Source organism: Cryptosporidium parvum, chromosome 7, assembly GCF_000165345.1.
Source record: "Cryptosporidium parvum Iowa II chromosome 7, whole genome shotgun sequence".
NCBI lineage: Eukaryota > Apicomplexa > Conoidasida > Eucoccidiorida > Cryptosporidiidae > Cryptosporidium > Cryptosporidium parvum.
Genome location: NC_006986.1, coordinates 456,380 through 483,771, shown reverse-complemented (window position 1 = coordinate 483,771; position 27,392 = coordinate 456,380). Strand labels below are relative to the sequence as shown.

The 27,392-nt window shown below is 35.2% G+C and overlaps 12 protein-coding genes across 12 annotated transcripts; 6 read left to right on the top strand and 6 right to left on the bottom strand.

Annotated features, from left to right (window-relative positions):
- Nucleotides 1–740: 740 nt before the first annotated feature.
- Nucleotides 741–3,551, top strand: cgd7_1910 (coatomer SEC21 gamma subunit like (beta adaptin); the record flags this gene model as incomplete). Its single annotated transcript, XM_628366.1, has 1 exon — nt 741–3,551. A coding segment is annotated over one exon (2,811 nt), but the record flags the coding sequence as incomplete, so codon positions are not given.
- Nucleotides 3,552–3,712: 161 nt separating this feature from the next.
- On the bottom strand, nt 3,713–5,419 carry cgd7_1900 (mitochondrial NADH dehydrogenase; the record flags this gene model as incomplete). Its single annotated transcript, XM_628365.1, has 1 exon — nt 3,713–5,419. One exon carries the CDS (start codon nt 5,417–5,419, stop codon nt 3,713–3,715), a length of 1,707 nt encoding a protein of 568 aa, XP_628367.1.
- A 794-nt stretch (nt 5,420–6,213) lies between these two features.
- On the top strand, nt 6,214–8,670 carry cgd7_1890 (KH domain protein; the record flags this gene model as incomplete). Its single annotated transcript, XM_628364.1, has 1 exon — nt 6,214–8,670. One exon carries the CDS (start codon nt 6,214–6,216, stop codon nt 8,668–8,670), a length of 2,457 nt encoding a protein of 818 aa, XP_628366.1.
- Nucleotides 8,671–8,941: 271 nt separating this feature from the next.
- Nucleotides 8,942–9,256, bottom strand: cgd7_1880 (60S ribosomal protein L44; the record flags this gene model as incomplete). The annotated part of the gene is made up of 1 exon (XM_628363.1): nt 8,942–9,256. A coding segment is annotated over one exon (315 nt), but the record flags the coding sequence as incomplete, so codon positions are not given.
- Nucleotides 9,257–9,267: 11 nt separating this feature from the next.
- Nucleotides 9,268–9,579, bottom strand: cgd7_1870 (hypothetical protein; the record flags this gene model as incomplete). The annotated part of the gene is made up of 1 exon (XM_628362.1): nt 9,268–9,579. One exon carries the CDS (start codon nt 9,577–9,579, stop codon nt 9,268–9,270), a length of 312 nt encoding a protein of 103 aa, XP_628364.1.
- Nucleotides 9,580–9,699: 120 nt separating this feature from the next.
- cgd7_1860 (P24 like gold domain protein, possible transmembrane region near C-terminus, signal peptide) lies at nt 9,700–10,311 on the top strand (the record flags this gene model as incomplete). The annotated part of the gene is made up of 1 exon (XM_628361.1): nt 9,700–10,311. One exon carries the CDS (start codon nt 9,700–9,702, stop codon nt 10,309–10,311), a length of 612 nt encoding a protein of 203 aa, XP_628363.1.
- Nucleotides 10,312–10,413: 102 nt separating this feature from the next.
- On the top strand, nt 10,414–14,514 carry cgd7_1850 (SMC4'SMC4, chromosomal ATpase with giant coiled coil regions'; the record flags this gene model as incomplete). The annotated part of the gene is made up of 1 exon (XM_628360.1): nt 10,414–14,514. A coding segment is annotated over one exon (4,101 nt), but the record flags the coding sequence as incomplete, so codon positions are not given.
- A 144-nt stretch (nt 14,515–14,658) lies between these two features.
- cgd7_1840 (calcium/calmodulin-dependent protein kinase with a kinase domain and 4 calmodulin like EF hands) lies at nt 14,659–16,689 on the bottom strand (the record flags this gene model as incomplete). Its single annotated transcript, XM_628359.1, has 1 exon — nt 14,659–16,689. The coding sequence occupies one exon, from the start codon at nt 16,687–16,689 to the stop codon at nt 14,659–14,661; it is 2,031 nt and encodes a 676-aa protein (XP_628361.1).
- A 254-nt stretch (nt 16,690–16,943) lies between these two features.
- cgd7_1830 (secreted UDP-N-acetylglucosamine pyrophosphorylase family protein, signal peptide) lies at nt 16,944–18,908 on the bottom strand (the record flags this gene model as incomplete). Its single annotated transcript, XM_628358.1, has 1 exon — nt 16,944–18,908. The coding sequence occupies one exon, from the start codon at nt 18,906–18,908 to the stop codon at nt 16,944–16,946; it is 1,965 nt and encodes a 654-aa protein (XP_628360.1).
- Nucleotides 18,909–19,375: 467 nt separating this feature from the next.
- On the top strand, nt 19,376–19,996 carry cgd7_1820 (BET3 vesicular transport protein; the record flags this gene model as incomplete). The annotated part of the gene is made up of 1 exon (XM_628357.1): nt 19,376–19,996. The coding sequence occupies one exon, from the start codon at nt 19,376–19,378 to the stop codon at nt 19,994–19,996; it is 621 nt and encodes a 206-aa protein (XP_628359.1).
- Nucleotides 19,997–20,170: 174 nt separating this feature from the next.
- Nucleotides 20,171–22,213, bottom strand: cgd7_1810 (ALG1 like beta-1,4 mannosyltransferase with possible signal peptide; the record flags this gene model as incomplete). Its single annotated transcript, XM_628356.1, has 1 exon — nt 20,171–22,213. One exon carries the CDS (start codon nt 22,211–22,213, stop codon nt 20,171–20,173), a length of 2,043 nt encoding a protein of 680 aa, XP_628358.1.
- A 268-nt stretch (nt 22,214–22,481) lies between these two features.
- cgd7_1800 (oocyst wall protein 2) lies at nt 22,482–26,618 on the top strand (the record flags this gene model as incomplete). Its single annotated transcript, XM_628355.1, has 1 exon — nt 22,482–26,618. The coding sequence occupies one exon, from the start codon at nt 22,482–22,484 to the stop codon at nt 26,616–26,618; it is 4,137 nt and encodes a 1,378-aa protein (XP_628357.1).
- Between the last annotated feature and the right edge of the window lie 774 nt (nt 26,619–27,392).

The following is a 27,392-nucleotide window of genomic DNA, read 5'->3' as shown; positions in this document are numbered from 1 at the left end:
TTGACTTAGTGCCATTCTACAAGGTAGTAGCTAGAAAATTAATTTTTGAAATTGGGTCTAATTTGCTATCCCTATCTACTTGACTCAATAGAAATAACTATAATCCAACTTACTGTTTCATTCATTAGTATATAATCAACATCCCAGTCAACACTTGAAAAGGAACGCTTTTGCAACTCATCCCTGGTCTTAATAAACTCCTCAATCAAATCTAAACTCTCTTCAGCCATCTCTAATATATTCTCGTTATTTCAAGACAATTTCACTCCATTAAATGCTCTGTGTGGGCTTTGGCGGGAAACATGCCACTACTTTTCTCCATGCATTCAGATAAATATTAAAGAATAATCAAAATTAACGGGCTTAGTGTTATAATTTCAAAGAAAAATTCAGAAATATTTATCTATAAAGCTATTAATTTTGTGGGAAAATGAATATAGGTAAGATACAGAAGCTATAATGATTTTATAAAGAAGGAAAGAATATAAATATATAGTACTGGAGATAATCAATAGTGCTAATGAAAACTTTTATGTTCTGTATAATGATTTAATTAACTTAACTGACTGAGTATTATTTTATAAGAAAAAAAAAAATTTGAAATTTCATAGTTAGCAAAAAAAGATTATAGCGGCAACATTAAAGCGTATTTGTGAGAGAATTGAGGGGGGGATACAAGAAACTGTTTTGAAGTAATCAAAAAGGCTTTTTTCCCCCTTAAATAAGAATTCCTCGCATAAGAAAGGAGGGAAATAAAAAACAAAATGGATTTGAAAGGTGACGATAAGGGAGTTGCAATTAATCCTTTTTTGGGTGAGAAAAGCTCAATTTTGCAGGAAACAAGATGTTTTAGCGAGGCCCATTTAAACTCAAAAAAATGCTGCACAGTTTTGACCAAGGTTTTGAATATGATCAATAGTGGAGAGAGGCTTACTGACCAAGAATGGTCAGATTTATTCTTTGGAATCACGAGATTATTCCAATCAAACAACCAAGATTTAAGAAGACTTGTATACTTAGCAATAAAGAGCTTAAAAGTAAATGAAAGCGAAGCATTTGTTGTCATAAGTTCTCTAATTAAGGACATGAATAGCAATAATGATTGTTACAGAGCAAATTCTCTCAGGGTTATAAGTAAGATTGCGGATGGTACAATGATCGGACAAGTTGAGAGGTATTTAAAGTCTGCAATAGTTGATAAGAACTCCTTTGTTGCGAGCAGTGCACTGTTGTGTGGTTATAATTTGGCACTAAGAGGCCACGGAGATATTCCTAGGCGCTGGCTCAATGAAATAAGTGAATGTATTCAAGGAAGGGACGGAATGGTGCAATACCACGCTTTGGTACTTTTATTCGAATTGAGAAATAATGATCGACTGGCAACACAAAAGATTATAGAGATGCTCTACAAGATGCCAATAAAGTCTGTATATAGCGATTGTCTGATGCTCAGACAAATGAAGAATATGTTTTTTCTTCTTTGTAAGCAGGACTCCTCATGGGAAAACGTAAGCTGGATATTAGATGGCTTCCATACAATGCTTAAGAGTAGAAGTGAAGCTGTATCTTTAGAGGCTTCTAGAGGAATATGCGATATTTTAAAGTTTTTGCACGAGAAACAAAATCATAAAGCACTTGGTTTTATTGACATTTCGCAAATTTCGAATGCCCTTCAAATGATTTTAAACTCGAATATTTCAGTGGCAAAGTTCGCTGCTGTCAGAATTCTTAATGAACTAGCCAATGTAAGTCCAAATATTGTCTTTAAGTGCCAACATGAACTAGAGCCTTTGCTTAACGACTCTAATAGAATCATGGCAACTTTAGTACTCACTATTTTACTCAAAATAGCTCAAGAAAATAATCTTGACAAGCTTGTCAAGCAAATCCCTGCATTTATTGCTGATATTAGTGACGGCGGAAAAAAAGATATTATCAGAGCCACTAAGAATCTTATCCTGAAATACCCTACAAAACACAAGAATATCCTTTCATTCTTGGCGACCAATTTGAGAGAAGAGGGAAGCCTTGATTTTAAATCTTTCGTAATTGATACATTATTTGATATTTCTAATGAGATTCCTGATATTCTGGAAAGCATTCTATATCATGCTTGCGAAACTATAGAAGACTGCGAGTATCCTGTAATTACTATCAGAATTTTGGGATTTCTTGGGAAGAATATTCCAAAGACCAATACTCCCTCCAGATTTATTAGGTATATTTTTAATAGGCTCATACTAGAAAGCTCTGCAGTAAGAGCTGCCAGCATTGATGCATTGGTTCAAATTGCCCTAGTTTGCGATGATTTAAGAGAAGATATCAGAACTCTTCTCCAAGTTTGTTCCAAAGATAATGATGACGAAGTCAGAGATCGAACAAACACTTACTCAATGATCATAGATGACAAGTCTACTTCAGATTCACTGGACGATTCAGATGATAATAAGTGTGATTTAACTAATTCAAGCCTTTTTGGAGAGCATTTAATATCTAAAGAGGCGGACACTATACGTAATCTCTCATTTATTCTTGGAAAAGTCGTTTCAAACGAACCTGAAACTCTTTTGGACTTAAATTCCCTACCAACAGACCCCGTAGAGTCAACAGTCAATGGCTCCCAAATAACTTCAAATATTACTTCTGTTTCAGCTTCTATGGAAGCTCTCAATATTTCCAGAACTCGAGGAAACCAAAACCAAACAGAAAACTCTTCAGATAAAACCTCTACTGGAGTCAATGTTTCCCTTATATATGAACGACTTTCAGGCTGTATTTCTGCTCAGGATTTGGGCAGCCATTTATTCACTTCAACTTCTATTCCTCTAACTGAAAGCGAATCAGAATATTTGGTTCAATTAAGAAAACACTTCTTCAATGAAGGCAAATTCATTGTTCTAGAGTTCCAGGTTGCTAATACTTTAAATGATGTGCTCTTAAAAAATGTAAATGTTGAATTCGAGGCTGCAATTGATGGATTTTCGATTATAGCAAGCGCTCCTATTCCAAAACTCGAGCCAGGGCAAGCTGAATCAATTTTCGTGCTTATTCAGAATTCTACACAAGATCACTTCCCAAATGTTTCAAATGTTATTCCATGCAAACTGGACTATTTATATTGTGAAGATGGTGATGAAAATTGTGGATATAATGATATATTTACTATTGATCCAATGACTCTCTCACACTCTGACTGTATAATCCCTAACTATTTGAGGCAGGGAGAGTTCAAAAATGTTTGGAATATTCTCGAAACTAGCGGAATTGAGCACATTGCCAAGTTCTCATTTTCATATAAAAATATCCCTTCAGCTGTTAATGGACTTTTGGCCTTAGTCAATGCAGCTGCATGCGACAATACAGAGAATGTTAACTTAGAATCCTCTAATCACACCCTCTTGTTTTCCGGTACTTATTTTGCAAAAACTCCCTTTTTATGTACCGCGATAATAGTAAACAATGCAGAGCTTGGCTGCCTAGTTAAGATTACCTGCAGGTCAAACTCAGAATCTGTCTGTCTGGACGTCATTAAATGTTTTGAAGCAGCATAAGTTTCTAAAATAGACTTGATACCTACAATAGTAGAAAGCACAACACTAACTCCTATATTAATTAGTATCTATTTAATGGAAACATAATCTGATAGGTTAATATTTAAGAATGGCTAAATAAGATGAATTGTACACACAAAAAATAGTCAAATCTCTTCTTTTTAGTGAGAAACGTTCATTTTGTAGATTTCGTCATTTTTATACCCTCCGGCAAACATTCCAAATGGATTAAACCAATTCTTTGAAAGTAAACTGCGGGATCTTGAACTTGGGTTCAAAGTAGTATATGCTAATCGCCAGATATACTTGGTGTGGATTCCACCTAGCATACTTCCAAATGGCGTGTAGAATGCAATGTTGTCATCATAAATATAGCATGTAGAGCCATTCCAGTAGTATATGAAAGCTGGACATTCTTGCTTTTCTTTATCTGATGGATAATCATTGAACAACTTTACAAGATATTCTCCTTGTTGAGATGCACCCTGGGCTGTAGGTGGTGGGGAGTGGTACATAGAATCAAGCTTTTCAAGTAAATTCTTGAAGTCTTCTTCCGTGAGAATTTCCTCGTTCTTAGGGAGATCTGCGACCTTTGATAAGTTAAACATTTGGGGGAAAGCTTTAATTGAAAAGTTATCTCTAAGGTATTTGACAGTAGGACCGAAGGACGACTTTAGAGCATTTTGGTAAATTTCCTTTGATCTCTCTGCTAACTTTCGTGGTCTAACTAAAGCGCAATCTCCAAGTGCGTATGCATTAGGAATTCCATGAACTTGAAGTCTCTCATCAACCACAATAGCCTTTTTAAAGAAAGATTGCTCCTCTACTTTATCACAAATTTGCTTTGTTAATGAGTTTGGAGAGGCTCCACTGGCCCAAACAAAAACTCCATATGGAACTAACTCTTCATCTCCTCCCTCTTTCTGAATAACCACATAATCTTTGGACACGCTCTTCAATTTAGTCTCCAGCAAGACCTCTATTCCTGCCAATGAGCTAAGTACGTATTTTGTGTATCCCGAAACTTTATCACCAGCTGTTGGCAATAGCTTGTTTGCCATTTCAATGATCTTAATATTAATAAACGGAGCCAGTTTCTTGTATTCATTTTTGGAAAGGAAGTTTTTGGTCAACTCAGCAAAAGCACCTGAAACCTCTACTCCTGTGGGTCCTCCTCCAGCAACAATAAATGTGAGTTTCTTGCGTTTTTCATCGTCGCTCATTTTGTCCCAATTTGCGTTAACTTCTTTAATGCAATTGACAACCGCATCTCTCATCTTTATTGAGTCTTCAACATTCCTCAAGTATAATGCGTATTCCTTGATACCAGGAACAATGTTTGAGTCTTCATTTCCAACATTAATAATCAGATAATCATAGGGAATCCTTTCCTGTTTTTTCTTTTCAGAGTCGAAGTATATAACTTCTTTGTTCTCTTTATCAATATCTAAGGCCAACCCTTGGATATACTTTATCACCTCCTTGTTCCCTCTATAAGTGAGTTCATTTATAGGGATTTCACAAACTTCTCTTGGAAGTCTATTTGAGACAATCTGTGTAAGTAGAGGAGTAAAGCAGAAGTACTTGTTTGGACTTATTACTTTAATATCGTTGGAATTTACGTCTAAGCCTTTGGCCAATTTCATAAATCCCCACCCAGTACCTAAGATGAGAACCTTTGGCCGTCCCAAGCTCGCATCTGTTTTGAAAGGGGAACACAACCTAAAGATAGAAAATATACTCTTTGTTAATGAGGTCGCTTTGTTCGTAATTGTGGAAAATGTATTTGAGACATTCTTTTTCTCATCTTCAGCAAATACCGAAGAACAAGTCCGGATATTGGAAGTATTCTTTTCAGAGTTAGACATAATTTAAAGTTTATTTACTAAGAATTTCTTTTTTGAAATTAATTTCTAATGAATGAAAAATGAATTCAATCTCGACTGATATTATTATTTGGTTGGCGCCAAAACCCACTTTGTTATGCCAATCGGTGTCCTTGATGAAGAGGTCGAATTTAAAATAGTAAAGTATCAAGCATATTTCTAATATGATCTTTGGCATAGAATGAAAGTTTCTCTGACAAATCTAATCCCTGCAGAGACATCAACTAAAACCAAAAATTCTTTCAAGTATAGTATGATTCCTTTTTTTTTTTGGATTCGAAAATTATTCGAGAAAAATTAATAAAAATGTACCTAAATGTAACATGTAAGCGTTATTCATACACAATTTTAAAAGCCTGGCTATAGAACAATCGGTTTATGAATTGCAATACCCATAATGATTGTTAGAACTCATTACAAAGGTTTGTAATCTGAATTTCTGAATAAATAACAGACAATACTATCCGTATAATTAAAAAAGATATTTGGTTCCCGCCATCCGAGACCCCACTTGAGATATATCAATTATAACTCGAATCAGTAGACACTAATAATAAAGTCAATTGATTAAAGTTTTTGCGCTTCACGACTTCTTGTGAGGCTGTAAAGAGTGAGGGGTAAATTAAATTGGATTGGGTTTGAAGCGATAGGGAGCAGACACGAATTTTTTAATAGTACCACCAAAAATATACATTTTTGGCTTTTGTTGGGGAATAGTAATTCAATAGATATATATATCTATTCGGCAACGTAATATACTGTAAATCGGAATCGAAATGGCAAAAAAGAGACCAAATCAAGGTAAAGGGACTTCAGGGAAGGGCAAGCAAAAGTCGCCTTCAAATGGTAAGACTAATGTTGAGCAGAAACATAAGCAAGAGGAGAAGATTGAAGAGCCTCAAGTAATTGAGGAAACTCCAGCAGTTGTAGATTTTTCTGGATTATCTGCAACCCAAAAGAAAAATCTAAAGAGGAGATTGAAAAAGAAGAATATGGATTCAAACTCCCAAGAGGGCCAGGGAGCTGGAAAACAAAGAAAACCACTAACTAAGAAAGAGATCGAGGCAATGCTACCAAATGACCCAATGTCCAAGACAAGATCGGAATTCCTTTCCAAAATTAACTCTAGTTTACGTGGCATGTTGGATCTTTCAGTTTTACCAATAGAGGAGGTTTTGAGTAAAAAGGGAGAACAGGAACGTGAATTGAACAGGCTTTTGTCAAATATCTCTGAAACTTTGTCTAAAGAGTCCTCTAACTTGAAGAAGCCACCAAAGCACCTTAGTGTAAACACCATTTGTGAGCAGCTCCGTGACTTCGAGCTTGCATCCAAGGATGAGGAAGGTTATGACGAAGAATTTTACCAGCACTTGAAGGAGTTGTTAGTGGTAGCCTCACTCTATGAGAACTACCGCAACTTCCAGAACCAATGTAATGAGCTGAGAACTAGAATAGAACGTAAGCTATCTATTAACAAGGAACTTTCGCAGGCGGCAGCAGATAGTAACAAGCAAAAGAGGCTGGTAAATAGAGTTAAGGGTTTGAAACAGGATTCTTCAATTGACAACGACTCTGTTGAAACAAAAATATTTGAACTTCCAAACAATAAAGGTAATCTATTGGATGTATTGTTCGGCTCCAGTGCTAAGATGGCCAAGAACTTAGAGAAGAAGTTTGGGGCTTTGGTTGAGAAGTCGACTGGTAACTCGGTACAGATTACAGGGTTACTGAAAGATATTGAGAGTTGCTGGGAAAGCATTCGTCAATTAGACTTCAGCTCTCAGGAAACAATTTCATTAGATCCACGTGTTATTAAGAAGCTTTACTCGATGACAGGGAATATTAACTTGAAGTCATTACAGGATGAGCTCTCTATTATCATCAATCGTATGGAGAATTCATTGACTATTTTAGGTTCACCAGAATCCACGAAGGCTGCAGTTGAAATAATCAACAAGAACTCTGATATTTCAAGTAACACTGTCTCAATTTCTGTTTCACTAATCATTGCTAAAGCTTTACAATTCAACTTCCTCCCCACCGTACGTTCTATTGAGAAAGAGACTGAAACCAGCGTTCGCATTCAATTTGGAGGTAAGTCTAGAGAGGTATCAAGCTTGGCAGACATTTCAGATTCTCAACATGACAGCAAGATTTTGATCTTTGGAAAGCCTGATAAATGTGAAGTTGCCAAGAATAAGCTCTCTAATTTGATCAAGGGTCTTGAAGTAGAGAGTATCCAAGCTGATAGCAAGGCAGTAAGGAAGTTGTTCAGTCCGCCTGGTAAGTATTCATCGGACGACTCAAATGCGAGAATCTCTAGGAGCATATTGGATGAATTCTCAAAATTAAGGGATTCTAACAAGATGGGAATTGTTAGAATCGGCTCCTCCGTTGTACTAGTTGGACCGGCCTCCGAGATTAAAAAGGCCAAGCCAAATCTACTAGATCTTTTGGAGAGAGCTCAATACACTCCACTTACTAAGACAATTCATAGAGATCAACTAAGAGTTCTTAACCATTCAAGACGTGAGAAGGTCGAGAAGGAAGCTTGCGTAGAAATTTCAACTCATAAGAGGCAAGAGGGACGTAGTGTTGTAATTGAGGTTTTGGGATCTGAACAAGCTAAAGCTAAAGCTGAAACTTTAATTGATGAAGTACTAACAAAAGAAGCACATCTAGAGACTTTGGAGCTTGATTCTTGCACATATGACAAGCTTTATGGTAGTCAACGATCACACCTGAGGAAGCTTACTTCTAATTTCCCAAATGTACAAGTTATTCAGGCAGAGAAAAAGAGGAATTCGATTTCACTCCTTGGATCAAAGGAAGAAGTTTTGAAACTTAAAGAAAAGTTCTTAGAATTTAACCGACAGACTTTGGAAAGTTCTTCAAATGAAACCAAAGAAATTATAGAAATTCCAAGTGGAAAGATGGGACTAATCATAGGAACAAAGGGAAGTGTACTTAACGAAATCAGGAGCAAAGCTAATTGTGAATCAATCAACGTACCAAAAAATTCCAGCCATGTAGTTCTCCAGGGTACGGAAGAACAATGCACTATTGCTAGAAATCTAATAAGTGAAATTCTTTCAAACTCTCTTTCAAATTCAAACACCACGACATGCAGCGAACAAAGTGGACCTCATTCGAACAAGATTTCCGCCCCAGAATCACTTAAATTCGACGAAAAGTGCTTCCCTACTCTTGGAGGCACAATTTCCACATTTTAACTGTTAGTTTTCTGAATATTAACAATGTTTTGGTTTGTTAGCATTTTGTCACAATAAATTAACTTCTTTAAGTTCACCTAAGTTGTCTCTGTACTGAGTTCCCCCCTTAAAGCTGAATATAAATATGATTAGGGTAGAATACGTTAGTTACTTATGAACAGAAACCGAGTCCTTAGAAATACAAAAGATTAGAAGGGACCTATTATCTTAAAACTATGGGTCAGATTCAAAAGCATCCGACTAATAAAGAATTTCTAATATACTAAAGTGTTTAGTACACTGGACCTCCCTTTCTCTTCTTGTCACCACCTAATTGGAAGTGTTTGCATCTCTTGATAGCAAGAAAGCGTCTCTGCTTGCATTTGGTACACTCCAATCTCAAGACGATCTTTTTTGTAGTTTTGGCTGTCTTTCTAAGCTTTGGCTTAGTTTGACCACCATAACCCTTTTGTTTCTGGTCATAACGTCTTCTACCTTGAGCTCTTGGTGACTCCTTTCCTCTCTTATATTGAGATACCTTGTGAGGAGTATGTTTGCGACAGTCTGATCCCTTGCAGAAAGTATTTCTAAGCTTTGGAATGTTAACCTAAAAAAAGATTAAATGTCATCAGAACCATTAAAAGGGAACGATCTAACTTCATAAAACTTACCATTTTCCCTAATTATATGAATCAAGAATTTTTTGTTATAATTGGAAAAATTCAAAACTTTTGAACCTTGATTCTTTAATTTACTACGTCTCGAGAAATTGCCGCGCACTGAATTGGTCCAAATATGTTGCCGCTGAATAAAAGTTGATGGCCGCCTGACATTTTTATTTTTTTGTGATCTTGTCTCGTTTTGCGGGTAACGTAAAGGAAAAAAAAAGTATAAAATTAAGAGTTTTATGTGTGTAGTTGAGAATACCATGCCAATAAGTACCCGAAAAAAATAAAATATTATTAAAAAAAAAGTAGTGGTAAATTAAAAAAATATAGGCGAATAAGTAATTAACAAGATTTTCAAATTTAGTTACTTGTATAGATACCTATGAAAATTGAGCCTATATATTTTGTTGTAATCGTCTTTATTGCTTTATTCCCTTTTAATACAGATGCCCTCTACTTCATTTTAAATCCAGGCTATACGGAGTGCATTCATTTTCATGCAAAGAAAGCAGACCATATTGTTGGATCATTTGAGATAGATTCAGCATATGAGGGCGTTAGAGTTTCTCTATTTGAAAATAAAGAGTCTTCAAAGATTCTTGACAAAATTGAAAATAGTGGAGACTTTAGTATTAATGCCCCAAAAGACACAGAATATCAACTTTGCTTTAAGAATCTAATGAATTCGGTGCAACAAACAGTGAATTTCAGCATAAAGAATATGGCATATAATTCCAATATTAACAATGTTATGAGCAATATTGAATCAAAAAAGCTAATTGAATCTATGGAGAAGCTATACGAAAGAATTACAGTTGCTTCTGAGAAACAGAGATATGCCCTTACAAGAAAAAGGTTCCAAATGGAAGCAATAGAATCATCTAGAAAGAAGGCCGCTATATGGAGTATTCTTGAACTCTTATTATCCTTCGGATTGGTAGCCATTCAAGTTTACTATATCAAATCTTACTTCCAGGTTAAATACCTAGTTTAGCATTACATTTTTACTAAAGGATCCAGGTAGCTGGGTAGCTTATATTATATGTGTAATTTACATGCCTCATTTTTTTTTCTTATTACCTGCCTTTTTCATTAGTACCGGCTTTTATTGCCTGCAGTTGCTCCCCATTATGCATGTTTTCCCGCCAATATTCCCCCACACAATTGTAAACAGATAAAGTTGGGAGAAAAGAGGTTGAATAAAGTAAATAGACTTCAAGGGAGTTTGAAATGTTTTTATTACATGGAGAACATAGAAAGTGACGAGTCAAAATCCGTTGGAGGAGAGCAAGAAAAACCACGCTTGATTATCCATAAGATAGTTCTGGAAAATTTTAAATCTTATGGAGGCAGCAAGGTTATTGGACCATTTCACAAGTCGTTTACTGCGATTGTGGGGCCAAATGGAAGTGGTAAAAGTAATGTAATAGATGCAATGCTATTTGTGTTTGGGAAAAGAGCAAAGCATATGCGCTTGAATAAAGTTTCTGAACTGATTCATAACTCCAAGCATTACCCAAACAATGAAAAGGCAAGTGTTGCAGTGCATTTTAAAGAAATTATAGATGTACCTGGAGATGAGCATGCCTACAAAGTCGTTCCTAATTCTGAGATTGTGATAAAGAGAGAGGTACATAAAAATAGTGAGCAAACAAAATACTATATTAATGAAAAGCTTTCAAGTTATCAGGAAGTCACTAAGTTATTAAGTGGAAAAGGGACTGACTTGGAGCATAATAGGTTTCTAATCCTTCAAGGAGAGGTTGAATTAATTGCTCAGATGAAGCCAAAATCTACAAATGCCAACGAGGATGGCTTGCTTGAATATATTGAGGATATTATAGGGAGTAGCAGATTTATTCCTGATATAGAAAAGCATTTAATGGAACTTGAACAGTTTAATGAACTTCGTCAAGAAAAGTTGAATAGACTTAAAATCGCAGAGAAGGAGCTTAATACTCTGAAAGGTCCTTATAATATGGCTATTGAATTCTTTACTCTTGAGAGAGAAATTTACATTGCCAAGCTATTACTTCATTTGGAGGAACAAAGAGATGCTATAAAACACTTGAATGCGTTGAAAGATGAGCAAAACAAACACTTGGATATTAGAGGAGAGCTAGCTCACCAAAAGAAAGCCTTAGAAGATAGGCGAGCTGAGCTTGAAGTTGAGAACAAAGAGACTAATTCCAGAGTTAACGAATTAAAGGTTAAGTTAGAGAAGGAGGAAAATGAGTTTAAGAATATATTACTGAAGGATGAGGAACTGAGAGCCACTTTAAAGAATTCAAAAAAAAGACTTTTGAAACTTGAGGAATCAGCGGAAGGTGAAAAAAAACTTATACCAGAGTTAGAGCAAAAAATCGTTGATTTGGAAGATGAAGTTCGAAAGAAACAAAAGCAACTCCCAAAGATCTCGAAGGACCTCGACTCTGCTCAGGAGAAGCTGGAATTGTTGCAGAAGAATGTTAAGGATGGGATTGAAGAGTCTAGAAAGAAGAAGGATAAGGCGGAGCAGGAGCTATCGCCACTACAAAAGAAGCTTTTAGATCTCCAACAATCTCATGATATGTTAAATATTGAATTGGATATGTTGAAACAAAGGCAGATTCAAAAACAGGAAAACGAAGAAAATAGTAAGAGGGAGAAAGAAAATACTGTTAAAAGGATTCAAGCTCTAAATAAGCAAAATAAGGATTTTTCTAAGAATCTAAAGGACAGTAAGGCTCTTCTTGATGAAAAATCTAAGAAGCTTGAACAGCTACAGAAAGATCTAAGTGAGAATACCAGACTTCTAGGTATAAAAAAGGTCGAGTTAGATGAAGCAAGAAGCCTTTTAGCTTCAAATAATCACTTAGAAACTAAGGTTGTTTCTGAATCAAAGCAAAAAGGTCCCAAGATGTCATTATCAGAAACTGTTATGAAATATTTTTCTGCAAATAAAAAAAGTGGAGTACACGGAAGACTGGGGGATTTGGGTCAGGTGGATGACAAATTCCAACTTGCTCTGGCCTCCTCAGTGCCGCAGGTTGAAAACATCGTTGTGCAGACTACTGAAGATGCACAAGAAGTTGTTAATTATGTGAGAAAATCAAATTTGGGCAGGATCTCGTGTATTATCTTGGAAAAACTTTCTGCTACTCTAATACAAAATATGGAAAAAACATTTAAAGCTCCAGAAGGGTCAAAAAGGTTCTTTGATCTTGTTAAGTTTAAGGACCCTAAATTCAAGATCGCCTGGTATTTTGCAATGAGGGACACTCTAATTGTCGATGACCTCGATATTGCAACCAAAATTTCCTATAATGGAAAGCAAAGATGGAGAGTTGTAACTATTAATGGGGAATTGATCGACTCCAGTGGAACAATGACAGGAGGCGGCCCTAATGTTTCTGTTGCAAAGCACGCTGGTAAAAAGTTGGAAAAGACTTCAGAAATTCCCACTCCTGAGCAGCTTAAAAAAATGGAGACAGATTTAGAGGCCTGTCAAAATAAATGCAATAAAATTAAATCTGAATGCAAGGATTTGGAAGATCATGTTCAAAACCTTAAAAATGATATTAATGGCTATACAATTACCCTTGAGAAAATCAAGATTGAACTTGCTTCAATAGAAGAGACTGAAAAGTCTAGATCTGAGATTCAGTCCAAAACTGGCCAAGAATCTCCTAGTAATCAGACAGAGATTATGGCAGAAATCTCAAGATTAGAATCTGAAATTGAGGGGTTGAAAAAACAAATCTCTACCCTAGAAGCTTCTTTGAAGCAAAAGCAAATTGTTGTAGATCGCCTCACAAATGAGATGAACGAAATTGGAGGCCCAGAAATGAAGAAACAATCTGAACTTGTTCAGGAACTTACAAAAACTATTGGAGCTCTGGAAAGTGAAATCAGCAAGAGCCAGGTAGAAATTACTTTGTCTGAGAAAAAGAAACTTAAGGCCATCGAATCCATTGAACAGTTTGAAAATAAGTCCAAGGCTCTTAAGGAAGCGATTGATAAGACAGAATCTGAGCTTGTTTCACTTGAAGAAGTCGCACTGAAGATTATGGAAAGCAAGAAACTCGCTGAAGAGGAGTTGAACTCATTTTTAAATGAACACAGTTCATTCCAAGCTAGATTTGAAGAGATTGAAAGGGAAATTGAAAAACTTGAGCTCCGTGATGTAGAGATATCCAACAAACTGAATGAGATTTCTGCAAAAATCTCTGAAGTTGAAAGTCAAAATATAAAGCAACTACAAAAAAAGCTCCAAAAGGTCAGAGCAGATGCATCTTGTATTCCATCTATTCCGGAAATAGAACCTGAAAAGAGTGAGCAACCAGCGCCAGAAAAAAATTCTGAATTAGAGTCTTTAAAGAGCAAATTCCTTATTCAGGATGTTCAGGATGCCGAATATGAGAAAATACTTGGTGATATGACTTCTAAAAAACTTAAGCCGCATATTGAGTCTTTGCAGGCACAGCTCCAGGCAATTTGTGAGCAATATTCAAATGAAGGCTCCGTAAAACAATTCAGACCTTCCTCAGATATCTTCTCCCAGTATTCTAGTCAGCTCCAACTCTTTAATAGAAGAAACCAAGAAGTTGAAGAAGCAACTAATGCTAGAGATGAAAGCAGGAGACACCTTGAAACTGTAAGGCAGGCCAGACATTCTGAGTTTATTTCTGGCTTCAAAATTATTGCATCTCAACTTAAGGAAATTTACCAGATGATTACCCTTGGTGGAGATGCTGAATTGGAATTGATTGATAGTGTGGATCCATTTTCTGACGGTATAATTTTCTCAGTAAGGCCACCAAAAAAGAGTTGGAGACCCATTCATAACCTTTCTGGAGGAGAAAAAACCCTAAGTTCCCTTGCCCTAGTATTTGCCCTACACCAATTTAGGCCGTCGCCACTCTATTTTATGGACGAGGTAGATGCAGCCCTGGACTTTAGAAATGTTAGTATTATCGCAACATTCATTAAAGAGAAAACCAAGAATGCTCAGTTTATCGTTGTTTCTCTCAGAAACCATATGTTCGAAATGGCTGATAGGCTCGTCGGGATTTACAAAACATTTGACATTACTAAATCTGTCTCAATTATACCGGGTAACTATTCTTCTGATGTTAAAAGCAAAACCTCCGTTCATAGAGACAGAGAAAAGGCAGAAGAAGGTGCAGGAGATGAAAATATCCTGGAAAATGCCTAATTCTGAGTTAAGTAAACTTTAATTATATACAATTAATGAATACACATAGAAATAATGCACCAAATATAACCATCAAAACTAAGGCCTCCTAGTCCTTTTCTACTTAGTAGCCCGTAATAGTATTAGTTAATACTAAAAAGTAGACTATAAATTAATGTTAGTTCTAGAGGAACATCTTTTCATCATATTTATTGTGTCATCAGAAGCCTCCCCAAGGAGAAATTTGGATGGGACTCTTCTCATCACATGGCAGAACTCATCGAAATTAATCGTTCCATCCTTATCTAAATCTCCTGATTTCATAAATTCGCTCAGTTCTTGAGCTAGTTCATCGTCTGATTTTTTAGCCTTACTAGAAAGAGACATGACCTTGAGAAATTCTATATTACTAATCTGTCCATCTCCATCAATGTCAAATACTCTAAATGCCGCTTTGCATGCACTTTCATGGGACATTTGCCGCTCTTGAATGCAAGCTGCAATAAAGTCTGTATAAGAAATAGTATCAGTACCTTCAGGATCAATTTCGTCAAGAAGAGCATCGATCCCAATTGTTGGACTACAACCTGTTCTATTAATTCCTTCAATGATCTCGGCTCTGCTCAGCGTTCCATCTCTACTTGTATCCAATTCCATAAATGTGTCGTGTAAATCTAGGATATCTCTTTCATCAATGTTTTGAGCTATTAATGTTAAAGCAATCTTTTTTAATCTTGAAAGGCCCTGGAACCTTCTAAAGTTAGAGATTACATTATCTAGCAATAAGTTCCTTGGAGATGAAGAAAGTTGTTTCTCAAACCACTCATGTTCTAATGCTTGCAAAGAAGTAATTCTTTGTTTTGGAGACTTTGTCAACAGCCTCCTTATTAAAGATTCTGCCTGAGGAGAAACATTAAGCCAGTCTTTTTCTGGAAATGTAAATGTTCCTTCTCTGATCTTAAGCATTACCTCAGAATCTGTAGGTGCACTGAAAGGAGGGTAGCCACAAAGCAAAACGTACATCATTACTCCTGCTGACCATTCATCACACTCTGGGCCATAAAGACCTTCCAAAACCTGCGGGCTCACATAATATGGAGTTCCAACCTTTGTCCTCATCATTTTTCCAGGCTTGAATCTAGCTGCCAAGCCAAAGTCAATCAATTTTAAGGGAGAATCTGGAGAATCTGTCAAGAAAAGGAAATTCTCAGGTTTCAAATCCCTATGAGCCACATTTAACTTATGGCAATAAGCTACAGCGCTTAAAACATCTTTCATAATTCTTGCAGCATCGCTTTCTCTGAAAACTCTCTTGTGTACAACTCTTTCAAAAAGCTCTCCTCCAGTACATAGTTCCATAACCAAATATATATCAGTATTATCTTCAAAAGTTTCGTATAGCCTAATTATGTTTGGATGATCCAAAGACTTCATAATTTCGATTTCCTGTTTAAAACGATCAACATCTTCAACAAAGTACTTTGGAATCTTTTTTGCTGCCCTACGAATTCTGGTTCCTTTCTGGACAGCTATTTTTACCTCACCCCAAGAACCCCTTCCTATAGTATTTTCCAAAGTATAATATTGGTTGATGTCACCTTTGGTGCTCAAAATAAATCTGGATCTGTCCAATAGAAGTCTTAATCTGGACCCTGTCCTACTCAACATTAGCGGAGGTGTTACAGAGCTTTCATAAGCACCTCTGTCTTTAGGTTCTTCATCCTCCTCAGAATATATTTCTGCATTTTCCGGTGAAATATACCTTGCTCCAGGCTTTGCTCTATATGAGTAATCATCAACTTTGCCATCATTACCGAAATATTCTTCAAACCTTATCGTGCTTTTAGAAATATTTCCCCAACTACAATGAATAATATACTTATATTCTGGAAAATTCTCGTCGACTTGTAAGTATCGGTTTCCTTGAATTGGCTCCCACTCTAGATTCTCGTACGGTTCAGTTTCCTTACTAATAATAAACTTATACTCTAAAAGACATGCACCTCGAATCCTAATAGGCTCGCTTGTCCTCCAGACTGGATAGGAAAGTTTGTCAGTAATAAGTCGAATAGGCTTATTTTCCTCTTGCTCAGTTGTAATCTTCCAAGCTCCCAGTCTTGGGTGGCTCCCTACCACATACAAAGACTGTCCAGGATGTGTCAGATCACACACACATTCCCATGATATCAAAACCATGCTTTTTTGGGTTTTTTACATGACTTGTACTTTATTCCTGACAAATTTACTTTTTTCCTAAGAAATACGTTTCCATGGATAAATCTGCATTAATGTGTTTGCCCGCCAAAAATGGGCGGGCACTTGAAGGGTAAAAATTATATTATGAGGGGGGAATTTTGCATGCAAAAATGTCTTAATTTACATTAAAAATTAAACAAAACTAATAATAATTTTAAAAAAAGTACTAAAAATATGCGTGAGATTAAATTTATTCAGTTTTGATCGTCGATAATAACTTCTTCTCCGTTATCCGAGATAATTTCCCTTATTTGCTCGTGTCTAATTCCATATCCTCTGATTTTTTGATTGCTGGTTGCATGTCCCATATCCTGCTCAGAAATATGATATCTAGTGGTTCCATTATTGTTAACAATGAGATTCTTAATAATAATCCTTGAGCCGTTCTTTGCCACAATTCTAACTGAACCGTCTACAAAGAATTTTCCACTGATCACCACATCTCCTTCTAAATGCACATAGGATCTACTTGTAATAATAATAGGACCAGCCTGAATCCTTTGGAGAAGATCAGAATACTTAATTGCGAATGAAGGGTGCAAAACAACCATTGCTCCAACTCTGACTGGAATTCCGGCGATCATTTCGTGTTTGATTAGAGAGTTCTTATCATCCTTTCCAGTGACTGGATCCCTTCCACTCTCCTCAATTCTACAAACTACACCCTTTTCAATTGATGCCAATCTCAAATATTGTGAGGCAGCTGCATAGAAGTCGCCTTCTGTTATAGAGGCGGTATCTATGGAGACTCCTGCACTATGTTTTGCTCTTCCCTCGGCCAAGCTATTCTTGCAAGCAGAGAATGTAGCCCATCTCTGCATTTGCACGCATCCAACCTTGTAATCAGCCTCAAATAAGAGTGGAATATCTTGCATCATACATTCTAAACGAGTTGGGCTTTTGAATGCTGTTTTAGTTGAGTCCAAATACTTAGGGTTCACAAATTCAGGTACAACTCCCCCAGTCTTTTCCAAGGTCTTCATATAGTAATCCATTGAAATGAACAAGACGTTCGAATTTCCAGGGAAAGGAGAGTATCCTGTCTTTTCATCAGCAAAATCTGATCCTAAACCGCAGCTCTTGAGTAAAGGAGTGAGCTGGTTATATTCTGTATTAATAGTAATTTTCTTTCCATCTGGATATCTGAGCTTACACAAAGCGCCAACTGCCTCGCATGGAATACGGGGAATTGTCAAACTATTCATCACGAATGAATTCATTGATGTAACTCCCAATACTGGAAGTACTGAATTAAAAACTAAAGCATTTGTATCTTGGATGAAAACCAAAAATCTTACTCCTTTCTCAAAAAGATCCTTCAAAAGTCCTGAAGCATGGAGCAAAGTGTGAATATCTCCGTGGCCATGAGGCTTTGTTAAGATTGAGTATTTGTCTTCAGGATCCAATGCAATCTTTGCATCAGAATCTATCAAAGCAGGGACCTTGAGTTGTTTTACTATATACACCTGGTCCTCTCTCAAGCCAAAATGATCATTTTCTTCCAAAAACTTTCTAGTCATACTGTCAGTATCATCAGATGTCATGATAAGCAAAGGAATTACAATATCTTCTCCGAAAGCCTCCTTCAACCTTCTCTGATACTCCCTGATATAGTTTGTGTATAACTGGAAAAATGTGATGTTGGAAGCCATTGACAGCTCGATTCCTATTTTTATTCCCTCAAATGCAAGTCTTTCACCCAAACCGCCAGCTACCAAAACAAAGGCAACATTTTTTAGGACAGAAAAGCCGTGCTCCTCATATTTTTTAAAGTCTTCAGTACCAACATCTAAGTTAACTACCTCTGGAACCTCAGGATAACACCCTTCTCTTGGATTAACACCGTCCTTTGAGTCTTTCAATAACTTCTTAGCTCTGTTAATATATCCAAGTAACCCACCACCCACACACGAAGTTTCCAAAGTCATTAACTGAGAAATTAGTCTATTTACATTATCAGAATCGCCAGACTCCAACAAATTTAAAATGTGGTCCTGACCACCCTTAACAAGACTTTCCTTTAAACTTTCCAAGTCCAATTTCTTTCCTGAGTTGCTTGGACTTCTTAAAGATATTGTAACAACCATCGAAAAATAAAAGGTGAAAAAATATAAAATATATAAGAAACAGAATTTCAAAAACGATTTATTACGGAACATTTTTGCAATGTTGAAGATACCTAAAAACAAAAAAGTACCCACAGTATTTGGCGCCCAAACTTATGTACCCCTCATTTTAATCATTGAAATTTTTAATCGCTCGCATCTAATAGATATTAATTAAACAGAAGGTCGAAATTGCATTCCCTGTTTATTATATTTTGTTGACTTCTTATTATTTCGACTCAATACTTTAATTCTCTTGATTTGGAGGTAGGACGGAAATGTTGTATAACTAAGTTTATTATATTTCTTTCCTACTAAAAGTTTTACAATATTTTTTTCATAAAAGGAATCAGAAATATATCCCTTTTTTAATCCTAGTTGTCTAGAAATTTCTGAATTTTAGGTCTTTTTTATTTTTTCTCAAATTATTGCTGATAATGTCCTTTTTTTACTTTACCTTGGTTTTGCGCCTAATTTGACTCTGATTAACTCTCAAATATAGTTTCTTTTAATTCCAGGAAATGTCAAATTCTTCAAATCAGTACAAAAAACGTTCTGAATATCTTAGAATGGGAGAACTCGCCTTTCAAAAAACTGAAAAGATTAATGGGGAAGTTTTCTCTCTTATGTATGGAAGTTTAGTTGCTCAATTTGTTAAAGATCTTGATAATGCTGAACTAATTAATTCAAAGCTTGAGAAGATTGGATATAATATTGGTATTCGTCTTGTGGATGAATTCCTTGCCAAATCCGGTATTTCAAAATGTGATAGTTTTAGAGATACAGCAGAGGTTATAGCTTGTGTTGGTTTTAAGATGTTTCTTGGAATTACTGCTGAAACCAAGGATTGGAATCCGGAAGAAACTTCATGCGTTCTAGTATTCAATGAAAATCCCTTGGCTGACTTTGTGGAACTTCCTCCTTGCTATTCATCTTCATTGAATTATAGTAATATGGTATGTGGAGTGATTAGAGGAGCCCTTGAACAACTTCAAATGCAAGTTGTATGCTACTTTGTCAAGGATATTCTAAGAGGAGACGCAACTAATGAGATATATTTGGAGCTAAAAGAGAGATTACAGGAAGAATTCTTTGATGATGATGACGAGGAAGAGGATCAAGAGAACGAGTATAAGGAATAAAATCGTAATTTTTGATCCTAAGTACCTAGTTAATTAATTATAGCACTAATTACTTTATTATAATACTTCTTAATTGTCGTAAAAATACATATTTATTATTATTTTAACTGGACTTTCAAATTCTTCCAAAATGAAGCAGAAATTTTCATTAATTAGATCTTTTTTAAGGTTAGGTTAAATTACCATTTCATCGAAATGATAGACAGCCGAATTGTTCCATTCCTGATAGAAAGTTTCTCTTTTCTTTGAGTTGTTAGACTTGAGGATCTTGTTCAAATTTGGAGAAGGCAGAGCTTCTTTTTCAAGACTTGAATTGAAACCCTCAAGTAAAGTAGTAATTCTAGAACAAAGCTCTTGAGGGTTTGAAAATAACAACTCAAGTTTCTCACTCTTTAAAAGCTCGTTAATAGTTGGATATGAGAATGAAATTATCGGAATTCCTGCTCCAAGCATATCAACTACTTTCATTGGGAGATCCAACCCGCTAGAAGAGTAATGCATAGAAATTCCCAAGTCTGAACAAGCTAGCAGCTTTGGATAGTCGTCAGCTTCAACAAAGACTGTTCTAATACTCACATGTTTCATCTTAGTTTTTGAAGCTTTTTCTAACCATGAATTCTTGTTTGGGCCTTTACCTGTAATGATAAGAAATATGTCAGGAAGCTTCTTAGATAAGTTATCGTTTCCTAATTGTTTTGAAACAAGTTTATCATATTCCACAAGGCCTTCAAGTAATAAGTTAAGATCTTCATCAGGAGTCCAACTAGTGGAAGTTATCAAAACTGCTGGCCTGTTCTTCTTGAGTTGTATCTTTAATGAAATCTTATTATCAATTTGATCGCAAGAAATTCCTAAATCAGTTACAGGTGAAGTCTCGAAAATATGATTATCAAAAAATAAATCATCTCTTGTTAATAGTTCCTTCAAGTCCTGACTTTTGAAGTTGGAAGAGATTTCATCCAAGATTCTTGAATCTATTTCAAAGAAGAATTCTTCCTCTATTAAAGACTTAGAAAACAAAGAGGTCCTAGCAGAACCTTTTCCTTGTTCTGTGAGATTTGTATTAATGCTCTCACTAATTTGATGCATATCTAAGACTGATTTATTTAAAGATACAGATTCCAAATCCTTGACATTTGTCAAAGATTCATCGTATAATAAAGCGTCTTTTGTCTTTGTGTTATTTTTCTTGTTATTTTGAGCAGATTTTTTCTCTTCTCTGGATTTCGTTTTACTTTTATTTTCTCCTTGAGCCTTTCTATTGAAGGTATTTTGAGTGCATTGATCTCCTAAACTAGAATTCTCAGAACAAATCTCATTCTCTAAACTGCCAAAGTATTTAAACAAGACAGAATGTCTCTTTGAGATAGAATCCAAAGGTTTAAAGTCATCATTAGGCCTATCATATACCACTGTTGCTTGAATTCCCCTTTTTGCTAAGTCTTCCTGCATGGCTTTAGAAACACAAAATGAAGAATGTGAAAGTCTTCCTAACGAGAACTCTAATATTTTGTAACTATTAACCAAAATTTGTTGGTATATTCTCCTGATCAAAGAGAATTGACTATTCTCTCTTTTATCGGCTATTAACAAAGTATGACCATAATTATGCCAGTCAATTATTAAATGAGCTCCTTTAATATAAGAAACTAACAAAGCAATAGGAATTGCCGGTATAGATGGAGGAGCTTGTAATACTATCCCAGAGAGGTTTGGAATTTTCATGATTGTTATGAAAATCCTCAATGACTGTTCAACTACTTTCATGAATAGAAAAGCCCACAATGGGAGAACCTTTCTGTATTGTTCCACAAAAGTTTTCTCAATACCTTGTAAAGTAATATTTTTGTCTCCAGTCACAGCTGAACTACAAATAGTTTCATTATATCCAACCAAATAAACGTGGTTATTATTGATTTTGTCGTCCAGCTTCTGGTTAATATCTTTATTCCCCTTTCTATTTACTAGCTTTCCAGTTTTCCCCAAAGAATCTAACTTGGAGCAAAATCTCTTGGAAATACACAAAGCATGGTTTTGCATCCTTGGACTCCTACCTATATCTCCAATAACTAAAACGGCAATATTCCTTGTTGTCGCATAATTATTTAATCTCCTCATATAAATTCTACGAATAACCAAACATAACAAAAAGAATAATGAGGAAATTGAAAAGAATATCGTAACAAAAAAACAAAACAAAATCCCGAACAGAATCATCCCGTATATTTCTCTTATCCTGAATATCAACTTTTAATGTCCCACACTCGTTAAATTTACCAAAGTCTTTGCTATCTTGCACATTTCCCGCCAAAATTACCCTCGTGTCAAAATCGTAAAATAGAGAATGTGAAAAAGTTATAACTATGAAAATGCGAGTAATAAGATGATTTAGAGATAGGTGTAGAGGCGTGATTAGAGTTTACTTGTCTTGCGAGTAGGTTTTTCTGTTACTGAATAAAATAGAAGGAAAGCCAGCCTCATAAGGATGAGGAAACAAAGCATGAAGATACCGGTACATAAAACCGGAGATCTAAAAATGATTTTGATTAGTTTATCAGGAATTGCAAGAATTTGTTTGACCTCAGTTCTTCTTTTTTTTAGTATTCCAACTAACTCTCAGTATGTGAGAGTACCTGTGGAGACCTGCCCAGGTAATTTTGCACTAGTAAATGGAATTTGTGTTCATCAAATTGAGACACAAAAGATTCCAGTTTGTCCAGAAGGATTTGTATCCAAAGGATCAGAGTGCTATTTGGCTGAGCCTCTCCTTAAGGAATGTCCTACAGGTTTTCAAATGCAAGACAAACAATGCGTTAAAGAAGTCTTTGCTGAAAAGGAAAAATATTGTCTTGATGGCTTAGAAATGGATTATAATACAGGTAAATGTTACTACAAAGAGGAAGTTAAGGCAATTTGTCCTCCAGGGAGCATTAATTTTAGAGACACCTGTGCGATGGCTAGAGAGCCGATGAAAATTTGTCAAGAACCATACAAATTTGACTCTAACACAAATTTATGTATTGAAAGAAAGGCAGCTCTTCCAACTGTAGTTTGTCCGGAACCTTTTGTTTTTGATGCTTCTTTAAAGATGTGTATTCAAGATCAGATTGAGCCAAAGATTTGTCCCGAAGGATTTAAGGATATTGATGAAGATAAATGTGCTACATGGATTCAACCAGAATATATTTGTCCAAAAGGGACTCAGCTTGAGAATGTTAGACATCAATCTCTTTGTAGGTATATTAACTATTCAAATCCTACATTAGAGTGCCCTCCTGGGTCCTTTTTAGAGGGTCAGACTTGTATTTCAATGTCCAGAATTAATAATAGAGTTTGTCCCATAGGATTTGTTGAAGTTGAAGATCAATGCGTAAATTACCAAGAACCTTTGTTTCATTGTCCAGAGGGATATGAGCAAACTATTCATAATGGTAGCAAAGTTTGTTTAAACACTTTGTCAGTTGAACCAGAAATATCTTGTCCAAATAAATATTCATACTTTGATGAATCTAATAAGCTTTGTATTTCAGAAATTACCTTAGAAAAGGAATGTCCTGCTAATTCTTTCAGATCTAAGGATTTGTGTTTACAAAAAGTAAAAGGAGAATGGGAATGTCCTGCTGGAACTAAATATAACCCAGAAAACCATTTTTGCCAGGAAATATTATCCATTGAACCAAATATTATTTGTCCTCCAAATTCTAAATTTGAACAAAGTACTTCGACTTGTGTTGGGTATGAAAGAAATATCCAAGTTTGTCCCCCAGGATACGAAGAGATTGGAGAAAATGAATGTGCTAGTTTTGTATCCCCAAGAAGAACCTGTCCAAATCTCCAGAGTTTAGTGAATGGACAATGTGAAGAGGTTATTCTATCTCCAGCTGAGACAGTATGCCCCTCAGGTTCAGAATTATCTGACTCTGTTTGTATTTTAACTAGTGAAAATACTTCAAAAAGAAAATGTCCTTTGAATTCTTTAGATTCTGGAGGTTATTGCTCAGTTATAGAATCCCCGGAAAAGCAATGTATTGAAGGATACAAATATAATCCTGAGACACAAAAGTGTACAAAAATTACTACAAGATCTCCAGATTTGGTTTGTCAGGAACCCAGTACCTTGAATTCACTAGGAGAATGTATTTATACTGAAGTTATTCCAAAAATATGCCCAGAAGGATCTAGAGAAGATTCGACAAATGAGAATTTCTGTATTATAGAAACTAGAGCCAAATCAAATTGTCCAGAAGGATATTCTTTAATAGAAAATAAATGTATAAAAGAGAAAAGAGCTGAGGGAGAGTTAAATTGTCCAGTAGGATATGAAATCAATGAATTAGATATGAGTTGTCATAAAACAATACAAAGAAGTAAAATTTGTCCTCCTGGATTTTTGGATAACGGAGATGAATGCTTTAAGACCTCAAAACCTAGTTCTTTTTGTCCAGAAGGATTTGGAAGGGAAGGAAAATATGGAGATTGTGTTCAAATTAATATTTCAGACTCAAAACCTCAATGTCCAGAAGGAACTATTGGACTTGATTCAGGAATGTGTGGAGGAAGAAAGCCTCTTCCTCTTGAATATAAATGTCTCAAAGGAACTAAAATTGGAGATTCCTGTCTGGTTGAGAGTTTTATAGATGTTTCCTATGAATGTCCCAAGGGATATTATTTGAGTGAGATCAAACAATGCCAAAAATTGGTTGAATATGATTGTTCTGAGGTAAGTATTGTTCCTGTTCCTTGTGGAAGTGGAGTCAATACCATAAATACTTCTAATCTTGGATTTTATGGCCAAAGAAACTCAGGAATTTGTTCTCAAGCCATAAGAAATCATAAAACTTGTACTAGAACTGAGGCTTTTCCTCCAAAGATTTCCTGTCCACAGGGATCAATTAATATTGGAAAAGAGTGTATGAAGAAAGAACATCTTCCAATGACAAGAATCTGCTCAGACCATACAAAAACCCTGGAAACGTGTTTTGAGGAATTTATGATCCCAAAAGTTAACATTTGTCCTCCAGGCTCTAGTATGACTGAAGATAATAAATGTGCCTCTATTGTTAGAAAAGCTCCAGAATTAATTTGTGAAGAGGGATATATTATGGAAGAAGGAAATTGTATTCAAGTAACTACCAAAATTTGTCCTCCAGAAGGTTGTACTTTGAGAAATATTATCGATTCAATACGAATTTGTCCTCCAGGATTTGTTTTTGAAGATGGGGTTTGTATATTTAAGCATGAAGTCTTTCCAGAAAAAACCTGTGAAAGAGGAGAACTTTCTAGTGCAAATCAACAAATTTGTATTGAAAGAATTGTTAAGATTTGTTCATATAGTAATTGTGAGATCATTCATAAAGAGCCTCCAGAGTTTAAATGTGATGAGAATGAAACCCTAAACTCAAAAACCAAACTTTGCGAAAAAATTAATATTGGACCTCAAATTTTGAAATGTATTAAACCGTTCAAATTAGTAGGAGATCAATGCGTTCACCAGGTATCTAAAGAATGTTCAGGAGGAAACTGCTCAGTTACTATTTCAATTCCACCAAGAATTACATGTAAGCAAGGAACTTTGATTTCCAGAAATCAATGTGAAAGTATCAAAAGAAGTCCTTCTATTCTTACTTGTCCCAAGGATTTCACTATTCAGGATGATTTATGTGCCAAGTATGTCTATAAGGAATGTTTGAATAATCAATGTGAGAAAAAAGTTCATTTTCCTCCTATTATTGAGTGTCCTAATCAGTATTCACTTTTCCCTGGAGGAAATTGTTCAAAAAGAGTTCATCATCTTCCTCAATTGAAATGTCCCCTTGGAACAAATCTTATGAATTCTTATTGTATTAGAGAAGTTGAGTCGATTTGTCCAAGAGGAGGATGTTTAGCCCAAGAAACTTTCCCCCCAGTCTTAAGTTGTCCTTCTGGATTCCAAAAGAACTCTCAAAATTTGAACTACGGAGGACCAATTTGCACGAAAAAACTATTTAATAATGGACAAATCTCTTGTCCAAAAGGATCTATTATTTCTAATGGAAGTTGTCTCACTTACTCAGTCAAGGAATGTCAAAACAATAATTGTGAAGAATTGAAAACAATAACTCCCAATAAAGTTTGTCCAAATGGAACAGAATTAGTTAATGGAAACACTTGTAAGGAATCCGAGATTGTTCCAAAAGATATGATTTGCCCCTCTGAAGGGTATATTCTAAGTGGAGATAAGTGTGTACTTTATAAAGATAAGATTTGTCAACACAAGGATTGTAAAACTCAGAAAGTTGTAGAACCTGAGGTTAGTTGTCCTAATGGATATAAACTAGATCAAGCAATTTGTGTTTGGGAAAAATACCATTCCACGGTAAATTCCTGTCCAAGAGATTCCATGATGGTAAATGGACAATGTTTCTCTATGTTAAAGAAGGAATGTCCAAATGATACATGTGAAAATAAGATATATCTTGACCCGATTTCAAGATGTCCAAAAGGATTTGTAGAAGCCGGAAATAAATGTATTATGATTGAGTACTCAGGTCACAAAAGAATTTGTCCACCAGGGTTAATTTTAAAAAAGAATCATTGCTTAAGATTTGCTCAGGCAAAGTTTAGGTGTCCAATTGTAAGTTAAAAAAAGTTAAAGAAAATATAATCAATTTTTTTTGTGATAATTAATTTAAATTCATTACAATTTTTAGGGTTTCACGGAAGAAGGAGAAAAATGTATTAAGCAAGTGAAAACTGAAGCAATTGTAACTTATGATTCTCAGTGTGTAGGAAATCAATGCAATATAAGCTCAAATGTTAACGTAAATCAACAGAAACAAACATACAATACTCATTCTCATCATTACAAACACAAAAAACGCATCTAAAGGCAAAAGTTGAGTTGAAATTTTACTTTCATAATTACTTTATATTCAAGGGTCGCATACAAATATTTCATGTGCATGCACACAATATTTTTTATTTGTATTTTTTTTTTTTAATTTTCCTAAAAATTTTGAAGCAAAAAAAGGCACAGATTTTATTAAAGTAGTGTAAAAATGGAACAGGGATTCCCAGCTAGAAGGATTGCTATGGAAAAGATAACCGAGAGGTTGCTTCAGGTAAGTTAATGACAAAATTTAAATATTTAATATTGTAATATTGATTTTTGGAAACATTTTTAAAGGAGTTTGATGAATCAGATCCTGAAAATATCCCATATTTTATAGTAGATTTCATGTGTAAGAATTATGGAGAGCATCTTTTGGGGTTTTCAAGAATTTGGAATGCTGGTAAGTAATTTGTAAGTTGCATGCAATAAAAAAATTGATACCGGTGTTTGCATGCAACCAATTATCTTTTTTTTTTTAACTATTTATATTAAATTTAATTAAACATAAATTCAAAACCTTTTTAG